The 21,780-nt window shown below is 55.0% G+C and overlaps 2 protein-coding genes across 3 annotated transcripts; one reads left to right on the top strand and one right to left on the bottom strand.

Annotated features, from left to right (window-relative positions):
- Nucleotides 1-148: 148 nt before the first annotated feature.
- LOC148778510 (putative thioesterase PNKD) lies at nucleotides 149-3,816 on the top strand. Its single transcript, XM_088827658.1, has 3 exons — nucleotides 149-306; nucleotides 1,076-1,244; nucleotides 2,361-3,816. The coding sequence occupies exons 1-3, from the start codon at nucleotides 240-242 to the stop codon at nucleotides 2,551-2,553; spliced, it is 429 nt and encodes a 142-aa protein (XP_088683784.1). The 5' UTR covers nucleotides 149-239; the 3' UTR covers nucleotides 2,554-3,816.
- Nucleotides 3,817-4,081: 265 nt separating this feature from the next.
- TMBIM1 (transmembrane BAX inhibitor motif containing 1) lies at nucleotides 4,082-21,235 on the bottom strand. 2 transcript variants are annotated; one of them, XM_055397248.2, is made up of 12 exons: nucleotides 21,084-21,235; nucleotides 11,626-11,858; nucleotides 10,228-10,328; nucleotides 8,966-9,030; nucleotides 8,700-8,753; nucleotides 8,205-8,255; nucleotides 7,422-7,461; nucleotides 6,850-6,887; nucleotides 6,583-6,670; nucleotides 6,169-6,264; nucleotides 5,151-5,204; nucleotides 4,082-4,772 (listed from the first exon to the last, which is right to left on the bottom strand). In XM_055397248.2, exons 2-12 carry the CDS (start codon nucleotides 11,816-11,818, stop codon nucleotides 4,626-4,628), a joined length of 927 nt encoding a protein of 308 aa, XP_055253223.2. In that variant the 5' UTR covers nucleotides 11,819-11,858; nucleotides 21,084-21,235; the 3' UTR covers nucleotides 4,082-4,625. The 2 variants fall into 2 exon arrangements, with proteins under 2 accessions (XP_055253223.2, XP_055253224.2); XM_055397249.2 differs by lacking the exon at nucleotides 21,084-21,235 and adding an exon at nucleotides 20,925-21,073.
- Between the last annotated feature and the right edge of the window lie 545 nt (nucleotides 21,236-21,780).

Genomic DNA, 21,780 nt, shown 5'->3' with positions numbered 1-21,780 from the left:
TGTGGCGAGGAAAACCCAAACTCCGCCCGACCTGACTCCGCCCCCAACAGGAGGGAAACAAGCGAGCGTGCGCGCTTCCGGGGCTCTCCTGGGAAGAGTAGTTCTCCTGGGTCCGCTGCTTGGGCTTCTGGGAGATGTAGTTTCTGATCTGTAGGCTGGACGGATACAGCAGGGGAGGCCCCTTACGCAAACTACAATTCCCAGCGGGAACTGCGGTGAAGGGGGGGTGGGATCTGAACATGGCGGCGGTGGTAGCTGCTACGGCGCTGAAGGGCCGGGGGGCGAGAAATGCCCGCGTCCTCCGGGGTAAGGAGAGGGACCCCGGGGAGGGCAGGACTGCAGGGGATACCCTTTTTTTTCACATCCTGCTAGCTGTAGCAGGAGTTCAGGGCTGTTGATTGCTGCCCGCATCCCTCTGCAGGATTTTAAAGAGTCTGGGGGCTAAAAGATGCTCTTTAAAAGTCACCCAGTCCATCCCTCAGCCTTCCGGTTACACGACACCTCTAGGGTCTTGCACGGAAAGGGAGCCTCAAGGAAGCCTTTAGACTCCCGCGCTCCAGGTGTTTCACACTCACCGCAGTGCAGAGGAAAAGAGCCCTGGGCTTCTGGAGGCTTGGGTTCTAGCCCCGGATAATTAGCAGTTTGACCTTGGGCGAAGCAGTTCGTCTCTTGGGGCTTCAGTTTCCTCTTCTATAAAATGAGGGGATGGAGTAGACTACCTTTAAGCTCCCCCTCCAGCGCTAACATTCTGCAGTTTGCAGTCTGCAAGCCATTTCTCGGATTTTCTTTCATACGTCTCACGCGAGCCCCACTGCAGTCCCTTCACATCCTGAGGTCTGAGGAGATGAAGAACAGCGAAGCTCGCTCTCCCGGCACCAGGGTGATGAGCCCGCAGTGACGTGGAAGCGGATTTCAAAGGTGCCACCTCGATGGCGATTTTCCCATTTCCCTCTGGACTCTCCCAGGCACCTGTTACTCCAGATTGCAGTCACTCCCCTTCCTCAGATCTCAACCACTCTTCCCTAGGTTTTCTTCTCCTCTTCTCTTAACTGATTTTCCCTGCCTGCATTCACAGGGATTCTCTCAGGAGCCACTGCTAACAAGGCTTCCCAGAACAGGAGCCGGGCATTGCAAAGCCACAGCTCCCCAGAATGCAAGGAGGAGCCTGAGCCCCTCTCCCCTGAGCTGGAATACATCCCCAGAAAGAGGGGCAAGAACCCCATGAAAGCTGTGGGACTAGCCTGGTAAGTTTTAACTAACTCTTTGCCCACCAATGGGGAGTGGCACCAGGGGTGGGTGGGACCCAGAAACTTCTCCAAGTTTCATGTAATGAACTGAATGTAGGGTTGCCAGGACAGAATGGCTGGCTGGATATGAGGACTGGAATCTCAGAGGACTGGAGCAGGGGAGGGAGGTGGCAAAGTCTGTGAAACTGGAGAGAGAGTGGGTTTTCTGTGCAATGAGCTGAGCTAATCTGATTCAGATTTGGGTCTATGGCTTCATCCTCTCTTTTGGGGGCTTGGGGCAGGACCCAATTGAGGTTTTAATTGAGATCATGCAAGATTATGTTAGTTATACAATATTAGTGCCTATAAGATGTTCAGTGCATTGTTATTTGGATTTGATTCTGATCTTAATACATTGTTGTTCAGTCGCTCAGTTGTGTCCGACTCTTTGCGACCCCATGGACTGGAGCATGCCAGGCTTGAGCAATATTAAAAGCAGGGAGAAATATTTCTTTCCAGCACACAAAGTGTGCCAGTCCTTTACTGTGTATTGTTTTAGTCTTTCTGAGATAAATAGGACATCCCTGTTTTACAGAGGAGGGAACTGAGGCTCAGAGCTGGGTTTTCACCAGGTCTTATAACTCCACACCCTTTCCCCACGCTGAAGTGCCTCCCACATAGCGGTTGCTCAGGTTAAGGAGAGTCAGGGATGGGGTGTGGGGTGGTTTAGGCAGAGGGAACTTTTGCCAAGACTTGGAGAGGGAGAGGATGGGCTGTCTGGAGGACGCTGCACAGTTGTTACGGCAGGCTGGCAGGGCTCATGCTGAGGAGTGTCAGACTAAAGGGAAAAGGAATGACAAGGTGGGCAGAGACCCAACCACAAGGCCTTTTGTGCCATGCCTAGGAGTTTGAACTTGGCCAGGAAGTGATAGAGAACTGTTGTGGGGTGTTGAGCAGGGCAGTGTGGCAGGATCCGATTCACGCGGGGCCTTCCAGCAGCCGGCACTGAGGCTGAATAGATGCGAGCAGTATTAGTGTTGGTGCAGTTGATGAAGCTGGAATGAGGTTCTGCCCAGCTCCTCTGGCTGAGGCTCCGCCCCTCCCCAAATCCCATGCACATCTCCCCACCCCTAGGGCCATCGGCTTCCCCTGTGGTATCCTCCTCTTCATCCTCACCAAGCGGGAAGTGGACAAGGACCGTTTGAAGCAGATGAAGGCTCGGCAGAACATGCGGGCATCCAACACGGGCGAGTATGAGAGCCAGAGGTTCAGGGCCTCCTCCCGTCATGCCCCATCTCCTGAAGCTGGGTCGGGGGTGCAGTCATGAGGAGCACTGCAACCCTCCCCTAAACTCTACTGCCTGTGGCCTGCAGACTGTCCAGTCCTTTCTGGTCCTTGCCTCTGAGGCCCTCCAGAGGGCGCATGAAGCCAGGCTCCTGCCTACCCCATTCCTCCTGAAAAGCCAGCCAAAGGCAAATAAAGTTACGGAGTGCCTGAGTGGAAAGGAACCAGGACTGGGTTTGTGAGTCCCCTGGGATGGGAGGGGCACAGGGTGGGGTTGGTTACCCCTGTGTACTCCCTCTCACAGAAGCCTCAGTGTTCTAGGCTGAATCGTTGGGGAAACCATAGAGACTTATGTACAAGCCTAGGCTCAGGCCCTGGGGAGTAAGCCCTCAGAGCTGCTGGCCAGGAGGGTGGGGTTCTACTCAGCCTAAACAAATAATAAAGAGAATCAAAGAGGGTGTTCAGGGTGTGGAGTTATAAAAAAAACACTTAATCTTAGCGAGTCCAAATGACTCAACCTCTCTGGGCCTCAGTTTCCTTGTTTGTAAGAGGGATTGAACTAGTGATTTCTAAGGTAGGAGTTCTAAACCTGAACATTGTGGTCCATTCCCACCCCCGCCCCCATATCCAAAATTGTGTGTACACATAGAGCTTTGAGGGGAAGACCGTTTATAGCTCTCGTGTGCTTTTGTAAAGGGTCCATGATTCACAGAAGGTCATGTGCTATGAATCTGAGCAGGGCCTGGCAGAGCTGGGGTTGGGCCATCCATCACCAGGAAGCGCTGGGACAAAGTATATTTGGATATCGTAGAAGGTACCAAACCAGAATGCAAGGATAGGATATGGATGTTTTGGGCAGAGCCAGACTAGTTCTCCGAGAACTGACCCCTTAAAGTGAAGAAAACAGAGCCAAACAGGGTTTTACCTTCTAAACATAAAACTTTATTTCTAGTTATGTCCCTTTGTGGGATATATTTAGGACCAAATACTTAATAAAGAAGTCCTAATTATATCCTTGGGCTGATATAGTTTCCACCCCCACCCCGCAGAGTGACCTTTGTCCCCCTTCCCCATTGCAGCTTGAGGCACTTGGTGTCATGAAGAAAGCGGTAGTTGGCTGGAGAGACGGGGCATCTTAAATCCCCTCAGCGTGAGTTCACAGACTAAGAGGGGCTTCTCCTTCCTCTCAGGGCCCTCCCCAGATAGCAGAAGGGAAGCCCCTTGGGTACAATGTAGGCTTCCATATCTCTCGCACAGGGTGGGGAACCCTGCCCACACCCTAGGCTCTCTTCACCCTAGTTACTTCCTGGTCATCCCATCTCCTGACTTCTGCCCTTACTTTCTGCTCTGAGCAGCCTGAGCACAGGAAGCAAGTGGTCCCACTGACTACAGAGATCTCAGAAGTACCAGAGTGGCCCCAGGCAGCTTCAGAGAACCAGGTGACTGCCAGGGGGCCTGCTCTCTACCACCCAAGCCCTGAGGAAGCCCTGGACACATGCTGCTTTCAGTTGGCCTCAGTGCTTGACTTGGCTCACTCTCCTCTTCCTCCCCACCCCTAACCCTGAAGATCATTATATATATGCTATCAAAAGAAGAGGTTGAAGCAGGGGGGACAAACGCCTCTACCTTCCTGTGTTGAAAGGTTGCCAAAAAAGTACAAGGTATGAGTCCAGGAGGCAGGGGACAGCTCTTTGGCTTTGCTGGGATTGAGAGAGGAAAAATGTTCCAGCTGTCAAGCCCAGAAGCCCATGGCAGGAGTGGGAGGGGAAACCTTATCACCAGGAAGTCCTTTCTCCTTCTCATGTTCCCTTTTAGCTACTGAATAGGCCCTTTTCACCCCACCCCACTCCAACCCCAGCTACTAAGGCTTTGGTGCCCTGTAGTGGGGTGGAGGGAAAACACACATCTTTGGCCCAGCTCTGTCCACTAAGGGCGAGAGTTAGTCCCTAGTTCCTCCAGCCCCACCAGGTGCCTATACATCCACAGTGAGAGAAGCTGCCCATCCCCGGACAGAAAGAAAAATGGGCGTATCACTTGAGAAGGAAATGGGTGTAGGCCCAGACCAGGGTCACAGGGCCCAGCCCTCTAGGGAAGGGAAAGCCCCAGAGGTGCTCCTTAATCGCGACTCCCCACGAGCTGCAACACAAAGGTGAAGATGTAGACGATATCTGTGTAGATCTGCAGGGCACCGGTGATGTAATCCTCCGGGCTGATGGTGTGCTTCCGGTTCCCCAGGACCAGCTGTGTGTCGTAGGCCAGGAACTGCAGGGACAAGAAGCCACGCATGAGGATCCAGGGGCTCAGTGGTCCACAGACCTGTCCTGGGAGCCTCAGAACCATGAGGTGTGCTTAGGGAACACTTTAACAAATAGCAGAAGGCATGGTCTCTGTCTTTAAGCAGTTCACAGTCCAGAAAGGGAGAGGGACACTGGAAAAGTGTCGGTTCTGGAATACCGCCTGCTGAGTATTCTCAAAGCAAGCAATGTGAATTAAAGACAGGAATGTCCAGGAAATCAGTGGAACCTCCAGACAGTAGGGAAAGGCAGCTGTGCCCCCACTCCCTGCCTCTCAAGCAGCCTACATTCAGCACCCACCCAGTCCCCACTCCCATTCCCCTTCCTAGAGTGGGCAGGGTCTTACCAAAGTGAAGCAAATGGCCCCCAAAGCAGCATAGACCATGTGCAGCCAGTAAACCTGGGGAAAGAGGACAGGGATGGCATTAGCAAACTTGGCAGAGCCCAGACTGAGGCAGGCCCTCAGGACCATCTTCCCTCCTGGGATTCTGGCCAAGTGGGAAGATCCATGAGAGAACTACCTCTCCCTTCCAGATTCTGGGAGAAACTAAGAATGCTAACATGTTTGGCAGAGAAAACAGAGGCCATCGTCCAATGGCTATAAATCAATCACAGCATCTTCTTTTAGCCAAACCAATTTCCAGTTAGTCAAGGTACAGAGGTGTCCACTCTGCTTCTGGAAGAAGGTGGTTGAGTTATGACTCTGGGAGGGGCAGGCCCAGCCATACGCTCCTTGAAGAGTCCCATCACCTTTACCCTTAGTCACATCAGCAGTCACTAGACTGTGTTCCTGCAGCCCAGCCTAAGAGAGACACCCCCTAGCCAGCAGATGACTAGCAGAGTCAGGGAGCACCCCCAGGGCAGCCTTGTTCAACAGCCCTCCAGGGACCTGTCCACAAGGGCAGGGCCAGCCATGGTCACATGGGTAGGCTCCTGTCATGTTCACTCTCCCGTTCAGGTGCTTCCCCTTCCCACCACAAGCTCCCTTCAGCCTAGGGCCTCGCATGCTGCCCCCTGCTGACTGGAAACAAAGAGGAGATACAGAGCCTGTCTTCTCTGCCTTCTGGATTCCTCTGCCAACCTGCCTCCGAGAGCCTGGTGTCAGCTGTCAGATCACACTGCTGCTTCTCAAAGGAATCCCATGATGCTGTCTGGGGCCTCAGGTGCTATGGCTCCCAGGACCTGGGTCTCCAGTGATACCCCAGTCCAAAGGATGGCGCTTCAGCACAGGTGCCTTGGCTAGCCACTTGAGAGGTTCTGGAACCCAGAGCCGTCCAGAGGCCCGTGGGGCCTGCCACACCGAGATATACAAAGTCTGTCCTGAGCACTGGGTTCACCAGCCCCAGTTCTGCCGGGACACTCACGTATTTGAAGGCCAGCACAATGGCAGTGATGATCCCAGTCACCATCATCACTATCCCCAGGACACAGAAGAGGCCTGTGCACGAGGTGAAGTCCACCTGCCAGGAAGAGAGAGGGAGGCATGTCAGACGGGCCACAACTAGCAGCCCGGCCAGCCAGGCCCTGCCTCCTCCAGGGGGCTCAGTGCTGCCTCCTGGGGCACTCGGGAGTGACCACGGCATTCTAAGGACAGACACAGGAAGTAGAGTTGTGGATGTAAATGTGAAGGGAAGGGGCTTCGGGTCTCTGTGGGAGACCCCTAGTATAAGGATCTGGGCCCTCCCAGGCCTGCTCAAGTGCCAGGCCCAGAAGGTCAGGTCTGTTTAAGAAAGGGGGATGGGGTGGCCAGGGAAGGGCCGGCCCTCCAGTGCCCTCACCTTGGTCTGGAAGCAGAAGATGGTGACTGAAATGGACACCACAGCAGTGATGATCATCGCGATGATGACGGCTTTGGTGTTATACACACTGCAGGGAAGGAATTAAGAGAGGCCAGAGGCATCAGCCATGCACAAATGACTTCAAAACTACAGCTTTCTGGAAGTACCATGCCCAGCATGCAGCCATACAGCGGCTGCCAACCCAGCGGTGCCCCACCCACCCCCCTATAAAACACACCACCGTGTACTGACTGCCCCTGGACGTACCTGGAGATGGTGCCGGTCATATAGGCCATGGCGAGAGTCTGAGGGAAGAACAGAGACCAGAGTGAGACACTTAACAGAGCCGTGGGACGCCCCTGGGGGTTCGGCGGTAAAGACTCCAAGCTGCCAAGGCAGGGGGTGCCAGTTCGTCCTCTAGTCAGGGAACTAAGAGCCCACGTGCCCCGTGGTGTGGCCAAAAATATATACTTTTTAAATAAAGAGGGACTTCCCTAGTGGTCTAGCAGTTGGGACTCTTTACTTCCAATGCAGGGGCCCAGGTTTGATCCCTGGTCAGGGAACTAGATCCCACATGCCACATTCGAGACTCAGTGCAGCCAAATAAATAACAACAAAATTAAAATCAATTTTAAAAAGAGAGGGGCAGACAGAGCCCTGGAGGCATGGTGGGGACACTAGGTGTCACCTAGTATGAAAATGGCAGCCACAAGGAAACCCAGGGCAGAGTCAGGTCGGGGAGAGAGCCAGGGCCATCTTCCCCCACGGGGTCCCATTCCTGCCCTGGGCCCAGCCCTCCCTCACCATCTCCACCCCCTTCCCCCGACCCTTTGACTCACAAAGAGGACCAGCAGGATGATGTTCCATGGGAAACGGCGTCTGAGGGAAAGAAACTGTGACTTAGTGGCATGTGGCCGGCCAGGTCTCAGAAGGAAGTTCCTAGCTTGTGCACCTCGAGAATGAGGCCTGGACTTGAGGGAGGGGAGGCTGGCATGGCCCTCGGGACCTGCTCATGTTTTATGCAGAGACAGCAGGGGCAACAGGACAGACCTGGGCTGAGGAGCCACAGAAACCTGGATTCGTTTGCAGCTCTTTGACTACTTGTATGACTGAGAAAGTTCCTTGGCCTCTCTGAGCCTTGGCTTCTTCCTATTTGTTAAAAGGTTAAAATGCCACCTATCTTGTAGGGTAGCTATAAGAATAACAGCTTCATCGCTAAATAGATCCCGCACACACAAGGCACTTGGCGCCCAGCTGAGCAGTAGCCAGTAGCTGCCACCACCATCTTCTTCACCTTCATCATCATCATCATCACTGCTGGTTAAGTCTCCACTTAGATGCTATAAGGGGGCTTCCCAGTGGCGCCAGTGGAAAAGAACCCGCCTGCCAAGGCAGATAGACATAAGAGACTCGGGTTCAATCCCTGGGTGGGGAAGACCTTTGGAGCGGGGCATGGCAACCCACTCCAGTATTCTTGGGTGGAGAATCCCATGGACAGAGGAGCCTGACGGGCTATAGTCCACAGGGTCACAGAGTCAGACACAACTTAAGCAACATAGCATGTGTGAACCTCCTTACCCCCGCCGCCATCCCTTCCCATGGTCTAAGTCTCTGGGACTCACCTGGGTGCCTGGCAGCAGGCGAGGGTCAGATATGTGACCAGGAAAACAGCACTGGGGAGAAAGAGACAGGGAAGTAGTCTCAGGCCCACTGTGCCCCTCAGCCCCCTCCTGGCCCAGCCTGGTGGCACTCACCAGCCCGGCAGGCTGGAGGCCCAGAGAGGCATGTAGAAGTCTAAGGGGAAGCTGCCCAACAGGACAGGATCACCTTGGCCACGGGCACTGAGGCCGTCGGTAACAGGAGGCCAGGCCTGGGAGGCGGAGGAGGAGCCACCAGAGAGAGAGAGGCGGCCAAAGGCCTGTCCTACAGGATGCACACGGCCGTGGGTCCCCCACCCCCACTCTCAGGAGTCCCCTGACACACGCAGTGGCACACACCACACGGCCCAGCCCAGCTGGCAGCGGGGACACCCTTCCCTCTGAAAGGAGTCTGATCCCTGCTAGTCAGCTGCCACCCCTCCTTTCCTGGCCCCCACGCAGAGAAGAGCACACACTCACTAGGACGCATAGTAGACGGCCATGTTTGCCCTCACGAAGTCACCGACCGGCTTCCTGTGGAGCAGAGAAGACGCAAGAAGAGTCATGCCAAGGCTGTCCGCCCCCCTGCCGAGGCCCTACCCCCCCATCTTCTCCAGTCACCCACAGCCAAGCCCCTCTTCCTGTCCATGGGTCGAGGGCCCACCCCAGCCATGCTCCCAGCATGGGACCCAGAGCCCAGGACCCCAGAGCCGCCTTCAGCTGTGCAGAGAGGCCCAGAGACTCACACGAAGGTGAAGACAGCGATGATGGCCACCGTGACGAGCAGCTGGATGGAGATGATGGTGTAAACCTGGAACACAGACCCCGGGGACAGCACGGTCACCACCCTCTGCTCCCAGCCTTCCCCCAGGAAGCAGCCAGCCCCGAGACCAAGGAGCCCAAAATACCTTACCACCCTAGGTCTACTCCCATCTTCTAGAGGTAGGGAGGGGGTCCCTTCTTCATTTTGAAGGATCTACTCTTCCTTCCTTTCCACCTGAGAGCCCGCCCCAGCTGCACTGCAGCCTGCCAGAGAGGCCAGCCCAGTGACGAGTCCGGCTCAGATGCTGAGTCTGGCTCAGATGCTGTGCACACCCGCAGGGCTGACCCCACCCCACCGCTCCTGACATCTCCCCTTCCCGGCCCAACACCTGGCCTTCACTGACATTCACTGCCCCGCCCCATCACACTCCTGGGTATGGCCTCTGCACCTGCAGCAGTTCAGCCTGAATGTTGATCAAATATCTCTCTACCCTGAGCAGGTGCTGGGGCCAGGTGAGATGGCGGACAGGGGCCTGCGAGTGCATGCGATCAATTCTGACTTCACATTGCTGCAGTCTAACAGGAGAAAGAAGTTTGAAGAGGGCAGAACACTTCAGCAGGGCTGTTCAGATTGAGCCTGCCCCCAAAACTAGGGCAAGGAAGAGAGAAGCAAAAGCAGAGAACACAGAGGAGCTGGGGTTCCCTCAGAGGAGAGTGCAGAGCTAGAGAGGACCAGAGGACCGCCATTCCTGTTGAGGCAGTCCCAGTGCAGGATGAAAAAGAATTTCCAGACACAGAGTATTGCAGAAAGGAGCGAGTTTATTAAGAACGAAGAGCACAGATAAAGTGGGCACTGCAAGCTCAGCGGGCCCACAACTCCTGAAAAGCCAGGGAGAGTCGACAGTTTTCATGGGATAATAACCAATTTTTATAGCCTCAAGACAAAATTCCTGGAAGGTTGGCGTTAGGTGACTGGTTGAGGCGCTATAGGGTGTTTACTGCAGTGGGCATCTTTACCTAGTTGGGAGTCAGGAAGCTTGTCAGTAATGATCAGGGGGGCTTTTGGCACTGGGGCTCAATTAGTTTTGGAGGTAACCTTGGTTCTGGGCTCCACTTCTGTGGCCTTGGTGCAAAGCCTCCCACCTGTGGCTTGGGGCAGGACTCCACATTCGCCCCTCTTCTTATCAGTGAGCCAAATCGCAGCCCCAGTGGCCAGGATTCACCTGCCCACCAGCCCATATCTCACCTTTCGGATGAAGGCATGTCGGACTTTCCTGTCATCCCAGTCTCCAGATGCAAAATTATCGTTCACTGCTCTCTCCCCGCCATCGTAGCCATGGCCTGGGCCTGGGGACAGATCACATATGACCAACTGGGGACCCAGGACCTGTGTCCTCAATCCCCAAGCCTCTGGAACACTATCTCAACAGTCCCAGGGATCTCCAGCCAAAACTCAGGAACTCCTCTGCCCAGCCAGGTCTTCCAGGTGCCCCCAGAGCGACCTGAGTGGATACCGTAGGGAGCAGTGTGTCCCTGGCCGAGAGGGGCCTGAGGTGTGAGCACTCCATCAGCATGATTCCACTGAGGGGTGTGAACACCCGCAGCCCCTGCCATCAAGGGACCACAGAATCTTAAGGAAGCCAGGCAGGTGTGGATCCGAGGAGCTGGTAGGGTCAGAGCAGGGGATCGAAGGAGGGACAGGGAGACAGAAACAGTGCGTGCGTGCAGAGGATGGAGGACAGAGCGTGCAGACTGTGGTGACATCAGGCAAGCGTCAGGATTCTGGGAAAACAGAAACGTCAGGGCTGTCTGTGCACAGGACAAAGCATCATTGTAAACGTGACTGGTGTGCCGGTATTCACACCAGAACACGAACAGCCCGATGAGAGCTGGCTGCACTCCAGGGTTCCAAAGATGCTGCAGGGGCTCAAAGCATTCCTCAAATGCCTTCCTGGGAACTGCTTTCAAAATCGCCGCAGGCGAGCCATACAGGAAAAATCTCACCACATTCTAATATCATTTCTGACCAGATTTACCAGCCATGACATTTATCAAACATCCAAACGAGTTCTGGATGTTTGCAAGTCAGATGTTACCTTAAAAGATGAGGATCCGTCAGCACTGAGAATATTAAAAAAAAAAAAAAAAAAAAAGTGCTCAGGTTCCAGTGAAAAGTGTTAGTCATTCAGTCGTGTCCGACTCTGTGCGACCCCATGGACTATAGCCTGCCAGGCTCCTCTGTCCATGGGATTCTCCAGGCAAGAATACTGGAGTGGGTTGCCATTTCCTTCTTAATGGCAGTTCCTAAAAAAGAAAGGGCTGTGGGTGGGTGGCAACTGCCTAGCAGGGAAACAGAAATAGCCTCCTGAAGTAATTATTTCAACAGCCACTTTCTCATCTGATGTGTAAGTTCTGGTGTGTGTCTTACAGACTCAGTCTCCTCGCTGAATAAAGGGGCTGGCAGGTGGGGGGGGGGGCTAGGAGCTGACGGATAAAGCAGGGAGGTAACAGAAATGGGGAAACAAGGAGAGAGCTAGAGAGAAGATGAAAAAGGAGATGAAGGAAGTTGAGAAGGAAAGAAAGGAAGTGGCCTCATCGGTATTGCCTCTTCCCACCCACCCTCAGCTGCCCTGCAGGGACTTACCATAGTTCATGGGCATCGGGTGGACTGGGGGCATAGGCTGTGGGTAGCCAGCTGGGTGACCATAGCCAGGCTGTGGGTAGGCAGGGTACCCCCCGGGCACGACAGACGGTTGCCCGTAGCCCCCTGGGGGCGGAGAGCCAGGGTACAAGGGGCTGCGGTCCTCATATGGAGGAGGGGCACTGGGATGGGACATGATGGCTCAAAGGCTGAGGGGAGACCCCAGCTGCTGAGACCTGAAACAGAGATGAGAAAAGCAGTTATAAGTGCATAGGCCCAGCTCACTGAGCCCCAGTCCACCGTGCCTTTGCAGAGAGGACACCTTCAGTCTCTCCCCAGAACCGAGTGTCATTCCCTGCCCCCAGGCCACTGTCCCTGCCCCCACAGTCCCACCCACCCCACCAGCTCAGCCCCTGCCCATCTGCCCTCACACCAGCCCCTCCTCACTGTGCAGTTTCCTGCCATAGGAAAGCAGCAGGTAGGGATTTAGTGCAAGAGCCGGGGGCAGTCACTGGGCATGGGTGGTATGAGAGCAGGGGGTTCTCTTAAGTGATCACTTCCAGTGACCAGGGAAGGAGACCGATGACCCCAGGAAAGCCACTGGTGAGTCACAGAGCCAGCCAGGACCCACTGAAGGGGGCAGCCCAGCCCCAATAACAGCTAGCTGGAGCTCCAGGCCTGAAAGGCAGAGCTGGGGAAAAGCCAAGGCCCCAAGTGGAAGACAACAAGCCAGTCCCAGGGCCAGAGCTGCCAGGCCCAGAGGAGGAGGGCACGGGGCTGTGGAAGGTGTCAGGCTGAGTCAGGGGCCACCAGAGAGGCCTGAGCATGTGGGTACATGGTCTGACCCCTGGGGGCTGGGAGGCTGCACAGAAAAGCAGGTTGGAGACAGGACTTTCTGGTTCCTTCAAGGAGCCGAGGAGGAGCTTCAGGCATGTGACAGCCTGTGGCTGCCACCAGTCGCTTCAGGGCCGTGCCAGGGAGTAGAATGCCAGGGAATTCAGGGCCCTCAAAACCCCAGGGAGGGGAAGACGCCAGGCCCTGGCAGCCCTGGAATTCCTGCCTGTTTTCCCCCAGGGTTGGTGGCTGAGAAAGGTTAGAACGCTGAGGAGTGATGCCAGTGCCAGCCAGTGCCCTCTCTGAGGCAGGAGAGCCCCACGGCCAGGGAAGGGCAGAAGAAGGAGGGGAAGGGAACCCCAGAAACATCCCAAAGGGACCCCCAGGCTATACGGCCCTAAGTGCTCAGTTCCACTGGGGGACTCAGGCCCAGAGCAGTAAAGTGACTCCCAAGATCACAAAACTAGCACATTTAATAGTATAAGAGCGAGGTCTTCTGGGTCCTGGGTGAAAGTGAAAGTGTTAGCTGCTTAGTCATGTCCGACTATTTGCGACCCCACAGACTGTAACCCGCCAGGCTCCTCAGTCTGTGGGATTCTCCAGGCAAGTATACTGGAGTGGGTAGCCATTTCCTTCTCCAGGGGATCTTCCTGATCCAGGAATCGAACCAGGGTCTCCCACATTGCAGGCAGATTCTTTACCATCTGAGCCACCAGGGAAGTCTAGGTATCCTCTATATTATGCTGTGTTTTTTATGCCTCTTATGCCAGATAAATGTCCTCTGGACCTGGTATCCCCCTCTGACATGGCAGAGATGGGGGCTTGGGAAAAGTTGAGGAGGAGGTCCCTGGAAGGGCCCAAGGTCCCAGGTAGGGCCGAGCCCTGACAGAGTCTGGGCCCCTTCAGAGGGCCACAGCCGCCCCCTAGAGCATCTCCCAAGGGCACACCTTCCTTCAGGACCCCACAGGGAGGATACATCCCCAGGTCAAGGTCAGCAGACATCCCCAGAGGCTCTGCTGGAAAGGCAGAACACACCCCTCTTTTTAGGGCCCCCTGCACAGCTCAGCGGAGAAGGCAACGGCAAGCCACTCCAGTACTCTTGCCTAGAAAATCCCATGGATGGAGGAGCCTGGTAGGCTGCAGTCCATGCGGTTGCTACGAGTCAGACATGACTGAGCGACTTCACTTTCCCTTTTCAGTTTCACACATTGGAGAAGGAAATGGCAACCCACTCCAGTGTTCTTGCCTGGAGAATCCCAGGGACGGGGGAGCCTGGTGGGCTTCCGTCTATGGGGTCACACAGAGTCGGACACGACTGAAGTGACTTAGCAGCAGCAGCAGCAGCACAGCTCAGGGAGCAGATAAAGGGCTGTCCTAACTAAGTCTCTTTCAACTGGGATAACACAGAGGGGAAGGTGGCAGGGAGAGGTGGGGAGGAGGGCTCACATAACAGGCCAAGTCTCTAAATGGGTTATTTTGAGGAAAGCCGTTCTCCATCTTCCCAGAATGAATGGACCAGAAAGCAAGAGTGTGTCAGGTCAGAAATAAGAAGGGCCTTCCTGACAGTGAGGGTATGACGGCAAACCGTGGGCGACGGTGGAGGCCCCACGTTGGGGTAGAGTGCTGAGGAAATGGAGCAGAGGGGAACAGGGAGACCCAACACTGTGTGGCGTGAGTTCAAGAAACAGAGCAAGTGACTGGTTTTGAAAACACCTGTGGTTTATGCCAGGGTAGCATGAACAGTTACGATATGTTTATCTCCTTAACAGACCTTCTTAAGAAAGGAAGGAAGAGAAACTGGACCCTCCTCCCCTGAAGCAAGAGTATCCTCTCCCTACCGCCCCCTCTCCCCAAGTACCCCTTTAACTCCACCAGGAAGACCGCACCCCATCTGCAGGAAGCGGGAAGGGCAGGCCACCCATGGAGTAGGGTTATCTGTCATTACTGCCCTGGGCCCAGCTGACAACAGGGTCAACACAGCCCACGAGACACTGGCAGGGAGGATCCTGTAGTCGGAGGCCCCAGCTGGCCGCCTGATCATGATGTCACCATGCTGGTCCCGTCAGCAACTCAGCGTGCTCCTCTGTGAAATGGGGTGAGGGGCCCAGACGATCCCTGAGCTCACGTCCAGCTCTAACGGACTCTGGGCCCGGGACTTATCTGAGGAGCCCAGTTATGTGGGGCCTGCCCTTTGCCCGACCGGCCAGCTGCCCCACCCCCTCAAGCCAAGCCAGACAAACAGGTCCCTCCCCAAACCAGCGGGAAAATCAGGGAGCACGAGGCCGGCCTTGATAGGCCCCCAGGATGCCACGGTTCACCTGACACAGTGGGCCGCTGACTCGTGGAGATGCCCTCTGCCTTCCCTCGCCCCTCCCTGTGATGCTCCTGGCTTCAGAGGAACCAGACCTTCTGCAGGGAGTACAGCAGCTCACAGTCCAGTTCTCTGAGGGCTCGGCCACCAGCCCATGCTCACCAGAGACAAGCGCTAACCAGTTTACCTCACTGTGTCTCAGCTTTTCCACCTGGCAAGTGGATTTAACACTAGCAGTACCCTCCACAGAGTTGTTATAACATTTAAAAGAGAAAACATGTGTAGAGTACTTAAAATGGTACCTGAACACTACCTGTAGTTGTTATTTCATTAAATCCTTCTGATACCCCAGTAGGGTGGATACATTATTATCCCTGTCTACAAATAAAGAAATAGAAGCTTAGAAGAATTAAGTCACTTGCCCAAGGTGACTTAGCTAGGGTGTGATCAAGGCAAGACTCAGCTCCCAAAGACTCCAGAGCTCTTAACCCCTCTGCTTTCATCCTCATCCCCCTTTCTATCCACTCATCACTTCTCGCTTCCCAACTCAGCCTCTCTACTGACAAAAGAGGGCTCACACAGCACGTGCACACTGAACCATTCAGCCCCTTCCATCATCCCCATGGTTCCCAATCTCTGTGCAGCCACCAGGAGAAGAGGGTGGTCAGAGACAGAGATTCTTAAAACGTCAGCACTGAAAGGAAACTTGCTCATCTAAGGCAAGCCGACCCCTCCCTTTAGCAGCCAGTCCACCATGGTTGGGGGTGGGGGGTGTAGAGGGACCTGTCCCTGGCCATAAAGCAGGGGCCAGGGCCCAGGACTACATCCCAGCTCTCTGGTGTAGAGGCCTGTGTGCAGGAGACGGGGAGAGTGTTCAGGCCAGTCAGGGGAGTGGCCAGGCATAGTCACACCCCCTCTGAGCAGGACCAGATGGGCAGGAACCTCGGGCCCCAGGGCTGCCAGCATGGGCAGCTTCTGAGCCTGCTCCCTGGCCACGGCCTGACCTACATGAGGCCCTGACCACTTCCCCATCAAGGCCTCAGCTAGGGATGAGGTTTCGGGCTGGTAGGTGACCAGGTATAGGGAAAGGGGGAAGTGGTCAGAGTTTACTTTCATAAGTATGACTAAAGGTGGGAGCTGCAGGAGAAAGTGGAGTCCAAAGGAAAGGGGAGGAAGAAGTGGGAGAAGGTACAGAGAGAGAGTGCAGATACTTGATGCGCAGAGACTAGAAACCAGGAATCAGGTCATTTGAAGTCCACTGGTAGCTAATGGAAGGGCCTGGTCTCCAGGGGCTAAAACAGACCTTCAAGGCGCCCCATCAGAAGCCTGAATTATCTTAAAACACAGTAGGCATTCGGTTTCTACTGAACACACTCCCACAACAGGAAGCAAGACTGTTTTGTGGCAAAAAAAAAAAAAAAAGACTGTTTTGTGGCAAGGAGCTTGAATCATTACAACATGCTTCCTCACGATGCCTTTTATCAAGGCATTCAGGCTCCACTGCACCCTTGTCAATTTAAATTGATCTAACCTTGCTCCCCATTCTTGTGACCCCCATTCTCATGACCCATCAGGAAGGAGCCAGAACCTCTGCTTTCTCCTACACGATTCCCAGACCCAGCCATCAGAAGTGGGAGGGCCCAAACACAGGACTTGTTGGCAGTCCAGGTTTTCAGAGGCAGCCTCGGGGAAGCCAGCTGCTTCCCCTGGTGCTGTCTCAGTGTGGCCAGTGTGCTCTCCGCCAGCTGGGGCCCAGGTTCAGGCTTCTTGGGAGGAGGGCATCTGAATGGTTAAGGCTCTGGAATCTGCTGAGAGGAGGCTGGATCTACTGGGGTTACAGCAAAAGGGTGTGTGTGTCTGTTTGTGTGTCCTGGAGGGAGGGGTGAAAAGGAGCAGCTGACTGGTCCAGGCAACCCGTGCTCCTCTCTGCCAGGAACGGGTGCCCAGGGCCAGAGTGGAAAGAATAGCTCAGGGTGAGTATCTCAGGAAACCCCACCCAGCAGCAAAGCCCCTGGCCCACTGTGACCAGATCTCTCGTGATAGCTTCCTCTCCCTTTCCCTTTCCCTACCCCTATCCTCCCCACCAACTCTCCACTCCCCTCCAATAAAACACTTGGCCCTCCTAACCCAGCACAGAGCCAGGAGGGCAGAGGAGTAAAAAAGATCCACCCAGGAGTGGCTGGGCTTGCCACCAGATCTGACGCACACAGACCAAGGGCCCAGAATCAACTTTTCCTTCTGACCGCCTGGCCTCTGGGGTCAACAGGATGAAGCCGAGAGGATCTGAAAACTGAAAACGTCAGAGCTAGAACAAACTTTAGAAATCATCTGGTCATTTGACAGACCAGGAAATCCCAGAGCCAAGGAAGTTCCTGCCCAGCCAGTGACAGGCCTTCTTGGTCATGGGTTTGGAACTTTCATTCCCAGCCCTGCCCACTGTGGAGAACTCAGAGTAACAGACGTCAGCGCACACACCCCTGAGGTGGAGCCACAACCAGCCCCCCTCCCCCAGTTCTCCTGGCCCTCCTGCTCAGAAACAGATAAGGCTGCCAACTCAAGACCTCCCTCCCAGCCCTGGTCTCCAGGAAACTGAGGTGGCTCTAGTCTCCCAGGAAGGGGAAGCCATGGGAAGACCCAGGCACCCAGCACTCCCATCTCCCTTCAGCATCATCAGTATGGGTGATTTCCGAGACCCCAGTCAAGCCAGAACAGCTAGGAAGTCCAGATAAGGAAAGCAGGCGGCATGAACCGGGGCTGGATGCGGCTTCAGAAACACAGCCCCATCCACCTCCTGCTCTGTGTTTCATCTTCTCCTGCCTTTCCAGTTCAGTTTCAACTCCCAGATGAGGCAGGGAGAGGCAGACAGATAATCAACAACCCCGAGTGGTGAAGGGAGATATACCGCCTCCTGCGGGCAGGGAAGTGGGCAGGGAAGGAAAAGAGCCACTTGGAGCAGCAAGCACTGTCTACTGGCTCCCGGGCACCAAGGACGTCTGCTCCTCACAAGGGCCCTGTGAAGTGCCATCCTTATCCCCCACCCTACAGGTGAGAAAACTGAAATTCAGAGAAGTCGATCCAAGGTCCTGGAGCAGGCAAACAGCAGAGATAGGTTTGAACCCAGATCTGAAGCCTGACTTAAGGTGTCGTTTGCTTTTACATCTGCCTGGTGTAAAGTCCCTGAGGCCCCTGCCAGTCGCCTGTGTGAACAGGCCAACAACACCTGGTTGGACTGAGGAAGTAAACGCCTCTCTCTCGTTGATACCGATTCCTTTCCGCTTGTGGGAAGTCAATCCTTGTCAGAGCCCTGGCTTACAATGCAGGGAGCTGAGTTCTTGTCCTGGTTCTGGTCCTAACTCCACTGTGAGAGTCAGGATGGGTCTTTTCACATCTCTGGATTCAGTTTCCTCATCCTTAAAACAAGTGTCGTGTCCGACTCTTTGAGACCCCATGGACTGTAGCCCGCCAGGCTCCTCTGTCCATGGAATTTTACAGGCAAGAATACTGGGAGTGGGTTGCCATTCCCTTCTCCAGGGGATCTTCCTGACCCAGGGATCAAACCTGGGTCTCCTCCATTGCAGGAGGATTCTTTACCATCACCAAATGATCAAAGTCCATTCAGACTCTGAGAATGTCTGCTTTTGAATGAACAGCTAACCAGAGCAGAGACCTTCAGGGCGAAATGTCTTGCTTCCTAAAGAGTCTGTGCCAGATTCAGCCTCATCCTCATCCGGTCTGGAGGAGGCTTAGGCACAGGGTATGACCTGGGTGTGGGAGTGGTCACAACTCCCTCTCCTACCTCTCTGGACTCTAGAAAGCTAGAATCATCCAGCCAGGTATTTCCCAGGCTGCTCTAAAGAACACGAGGAGATGTTCTCCTCCCCAGAAGATCTCCTGCCCCAGGAAATGTTCATTGATGAGCTCAGAAACAGAGACTCCATATCCCCTTTTGGAAATTCACAAGACACCATGGCATAGGAAGCGTCCAAGTTCTGCAGTGAGCAAAGCTATTCAACTTTGTTTCCTTCAAACTTTCTTAAGTCTGAAACATTTTTATACAGGCACGCCTAGTTGCCATCCTGTGGGCTGCTGACCAGGCCACCTCTGTTTTACAGATAGCCCTGGGAATGATTCATGTCCTAACTCATCATCGTGTTAAACCCCCATCCTTAGCCAGCCCCTCGGAACAGCCGCGCTCAGCACCAGGTGTGCCCGCCTCACTTGTAGGGCCAACTCAATGCCCTGATCCTCTGCGAGGGTTCTTCGTCTCTGCCACCCCCTCACAGAGGCTCTAAACTCCAAAGTGGAACTCACTGCAAAGGGCTGGGAGCATCTCCAAGCAGCACAGTGCCAGGAGGCTGCCATTGCTAACATCACCTTCACGCAACAGGAAAAACTACCAGTCATTATATATACAAACAAATGGGCTACCCTGATAGCTCAGCTGGCAAAGAATCCGCCTGCAGTGCAGATCTGGGTTCGATCCCTGGGTTGGGAAGATCCCCTGGAGAAGGGAACGGCTGCCCACTCCAGTGTTCTGGCCTGGAGAATTCCATGGACAGAGGAGCCTGGTGGGCTACAGTCAATGGGGTCGCAAAGAGTCAGACACAACTGAGCGACGATGACTGTCACTTTCACATATATAAGAACAAGGACTTACTCTCCTCCTCCCTGACCAATGTACTGACTGTCCTCCAGGTACCCAGCACTATGGCCTGTGGTCTTCTAGGTATCGTTTCTACTTTAAAACAAGACCCAGGTTTGGGCCCAAATCCCCAGAATCTTAGGGGTGGAAGAGTCCGTCAAGGCCATCTCTTCCTCTGCATTCCCATCAGAATACTCCAGAAAGCCCACATGAGGGTTAGCCATACGGTTAGCAGAGACCTTCTCCCCCAGTTGCTGTATGAGCTTCCACTCTCTGGCCCTTCTGGTGCGGCTCTCTAAAGACACACAGTATGTGTCCCTTCCCTGAGGCTTCTGCTCTTTCTGAAGGGTCCAGGGTGACAAGTTTGGGGGATGTAAATGCTCTTCCAGCTGAGCCATTCCCATGGGAGGAGACTGAGCTGAGGTGGCTATTACCCCAGCTCATGACGTGAGATTCTCCCCACACTGGAGGTGTACCCCGTCATTACCTCTCTGACGTGCCCACTTTTACAGGTGAAGCCCTGAGGTCAGGGCACAAGAAGAGAGGAAGTCAGGGCCCCTGACCCCTTGTGTTGTCCCACCACTTTTAAGTTATAAACCGGGTCTTTGGGGTATCATGGCTGGAGAGACAGAGCAGCTAGGTGAGAAGGAAATATGGCTGGCCGCTTGCCTTTGCTCCCGACAAAGCAGCCCCAAGGGCTCCTGGCTCCTCCTGCCACCACTGGCCAAACCAAAGGCGCCAGCTTTGAAACCAAAGCTCACCAGTGAGATGAATATTTCAGAGCCCCAGAGAACTGGACACCGGAGGGACCTTCTGTGACATCTGGCTCTGACCCTAGTTCCCAGGCCTACCCCCACCTCCCCCGATCCCATGACCAGGTTCCTCCGGGCAATCCCAACCCCAGAGGCCACTGTGGGGTCAGAGGGGATGGTGACCCCCGGGGGAAGACAACAGCTAAAGCAAAACCCACAAGATCAGGGCCAAGCCTCCGAACGGCCTGCCTCCACTTGCCTCCTGCTGTCTCCACGGTTCTCCCTGCTCTCATTTTCCTGCTTGATTTTTACTCCCACCCAAAAAGGCCACAAGGAAGAGAGTACTTCCCAGTAGTTTTCAGAACCCAGCCTGAGGACAGTGGCTAGACCAGTGTAGGGGAGAGGGGACTGAGGCAAAGGCCTGGTGACAGGTTCCCCACACCAAGGATGTGGGCTGCTCAGGGCTTCCCACCGGCTCTCTCCCTCACTCAAACACCCGGTCACCTGTCTACACCCAAGCTGGCGTCAGAGGCGGCAGAGGCCAGGCCCGGGCCGCCTCCCCTCCCCCTCCCACCAGCTGAAGGCCCCTGACACCCTTTATCCCACGCACAGCTGGCCACCCGGGGGCTGGCCCTGTGGACACGCCCGGCGACAGATCCGCGATAGGAAGCAGGGGCCCGGGACACCCTCAGACCCCCCGGCCTAATCGCCCGCGCCCACAACCCCGCGGCTGGACTCCCAAAGCCAAACAGGCGCCACTCACCCGCCCGGGGCGCACAGAGAAAGAGAAAAGTGAGGGCGACAGAGCCCCGTTCCAGCCCGCCGCGCACTCCGAGAAAGTTTGGGGAGCCGCCCAGTCCCGGTCCGGCCCCCGCCGGCCTGCGGTCCCCCAAGCCCGCCAGCCCCGGGGCCCCTGGCTTGCCTGGCGCTCCGGACGGTGCGTCGCCGGCCTCCTGGTGTCGCGAGTCCTGCCCTGCCCGCGCCGGCCTGGGCAGGGCTGGGGCTCCGCGCCCCGCCCCGTCGCGCCGGCCCCCGCGACGCGCTGGGGTCCGCCCCGGTCCCGCCCGCATCCGCCTGTCGCGCTCCTCCCAAGTCCGCCAGGACTTACCAGGATTTTCGGATTTTAAAGCAATACGTGGTTTTTGTTGGAAACTCAAAACACAGAACTACAGGAAGAGATCACGTCTTTCCACTTCTCCCGGCCCCCAGCGGCCAGCGCTTGCTGGTGATGCTTCTTTGCCTATATATCTACATATTTTACTTGTTTTTTTGCGCGGTGTTTTGCATCAGTTTCCTACTTTAAAGGATGTTTTAAAAATGCTGTTTCCCATTTTTCTCATTATTAGACAAAAATCAATGATTAACATCTTTGACAATTATATGCTTTGACGGGGGAACCTGGTGGGCTGCCGTCTATGGGGTCGCACAGAGTCGGACACGACTGAAGTGACTTAGCAGCAGCAAGCCAGATGTACTTTTCCAGTTTAAAACTTAAAATTTGCAAATGTAGAAAGAAAGTGAAAGTGTTAGTAGCTCAGCCGTGTCCGACTCTTTTCGACCCCATGTACTGTAACCCACCAGGCTTCTCTGTCCATGGAATTCCCCAGGCAAGAATACTG

The sequence above is a fragment of the Moschus berezovskii genome, chromosome 2 (assembly GCF_049115385.1).
Source record: "Moschus berezovskii isolate FMDL1 chromosome 2, NW_MosBer_1.0, whole genome shotgun sequence".
Classification (NCBI taxonomy): domain Eukaryota; kingdom Metazoa; phylum Chordata; class Mammalia; order Artiodactyla; family Moschidae; genus Moschus; species Moschus berezovskii.
Note: the sequence above shows the minus strand (reverse complement) of the source record. Positions and strands in the feature narration are given on the sequence as shown.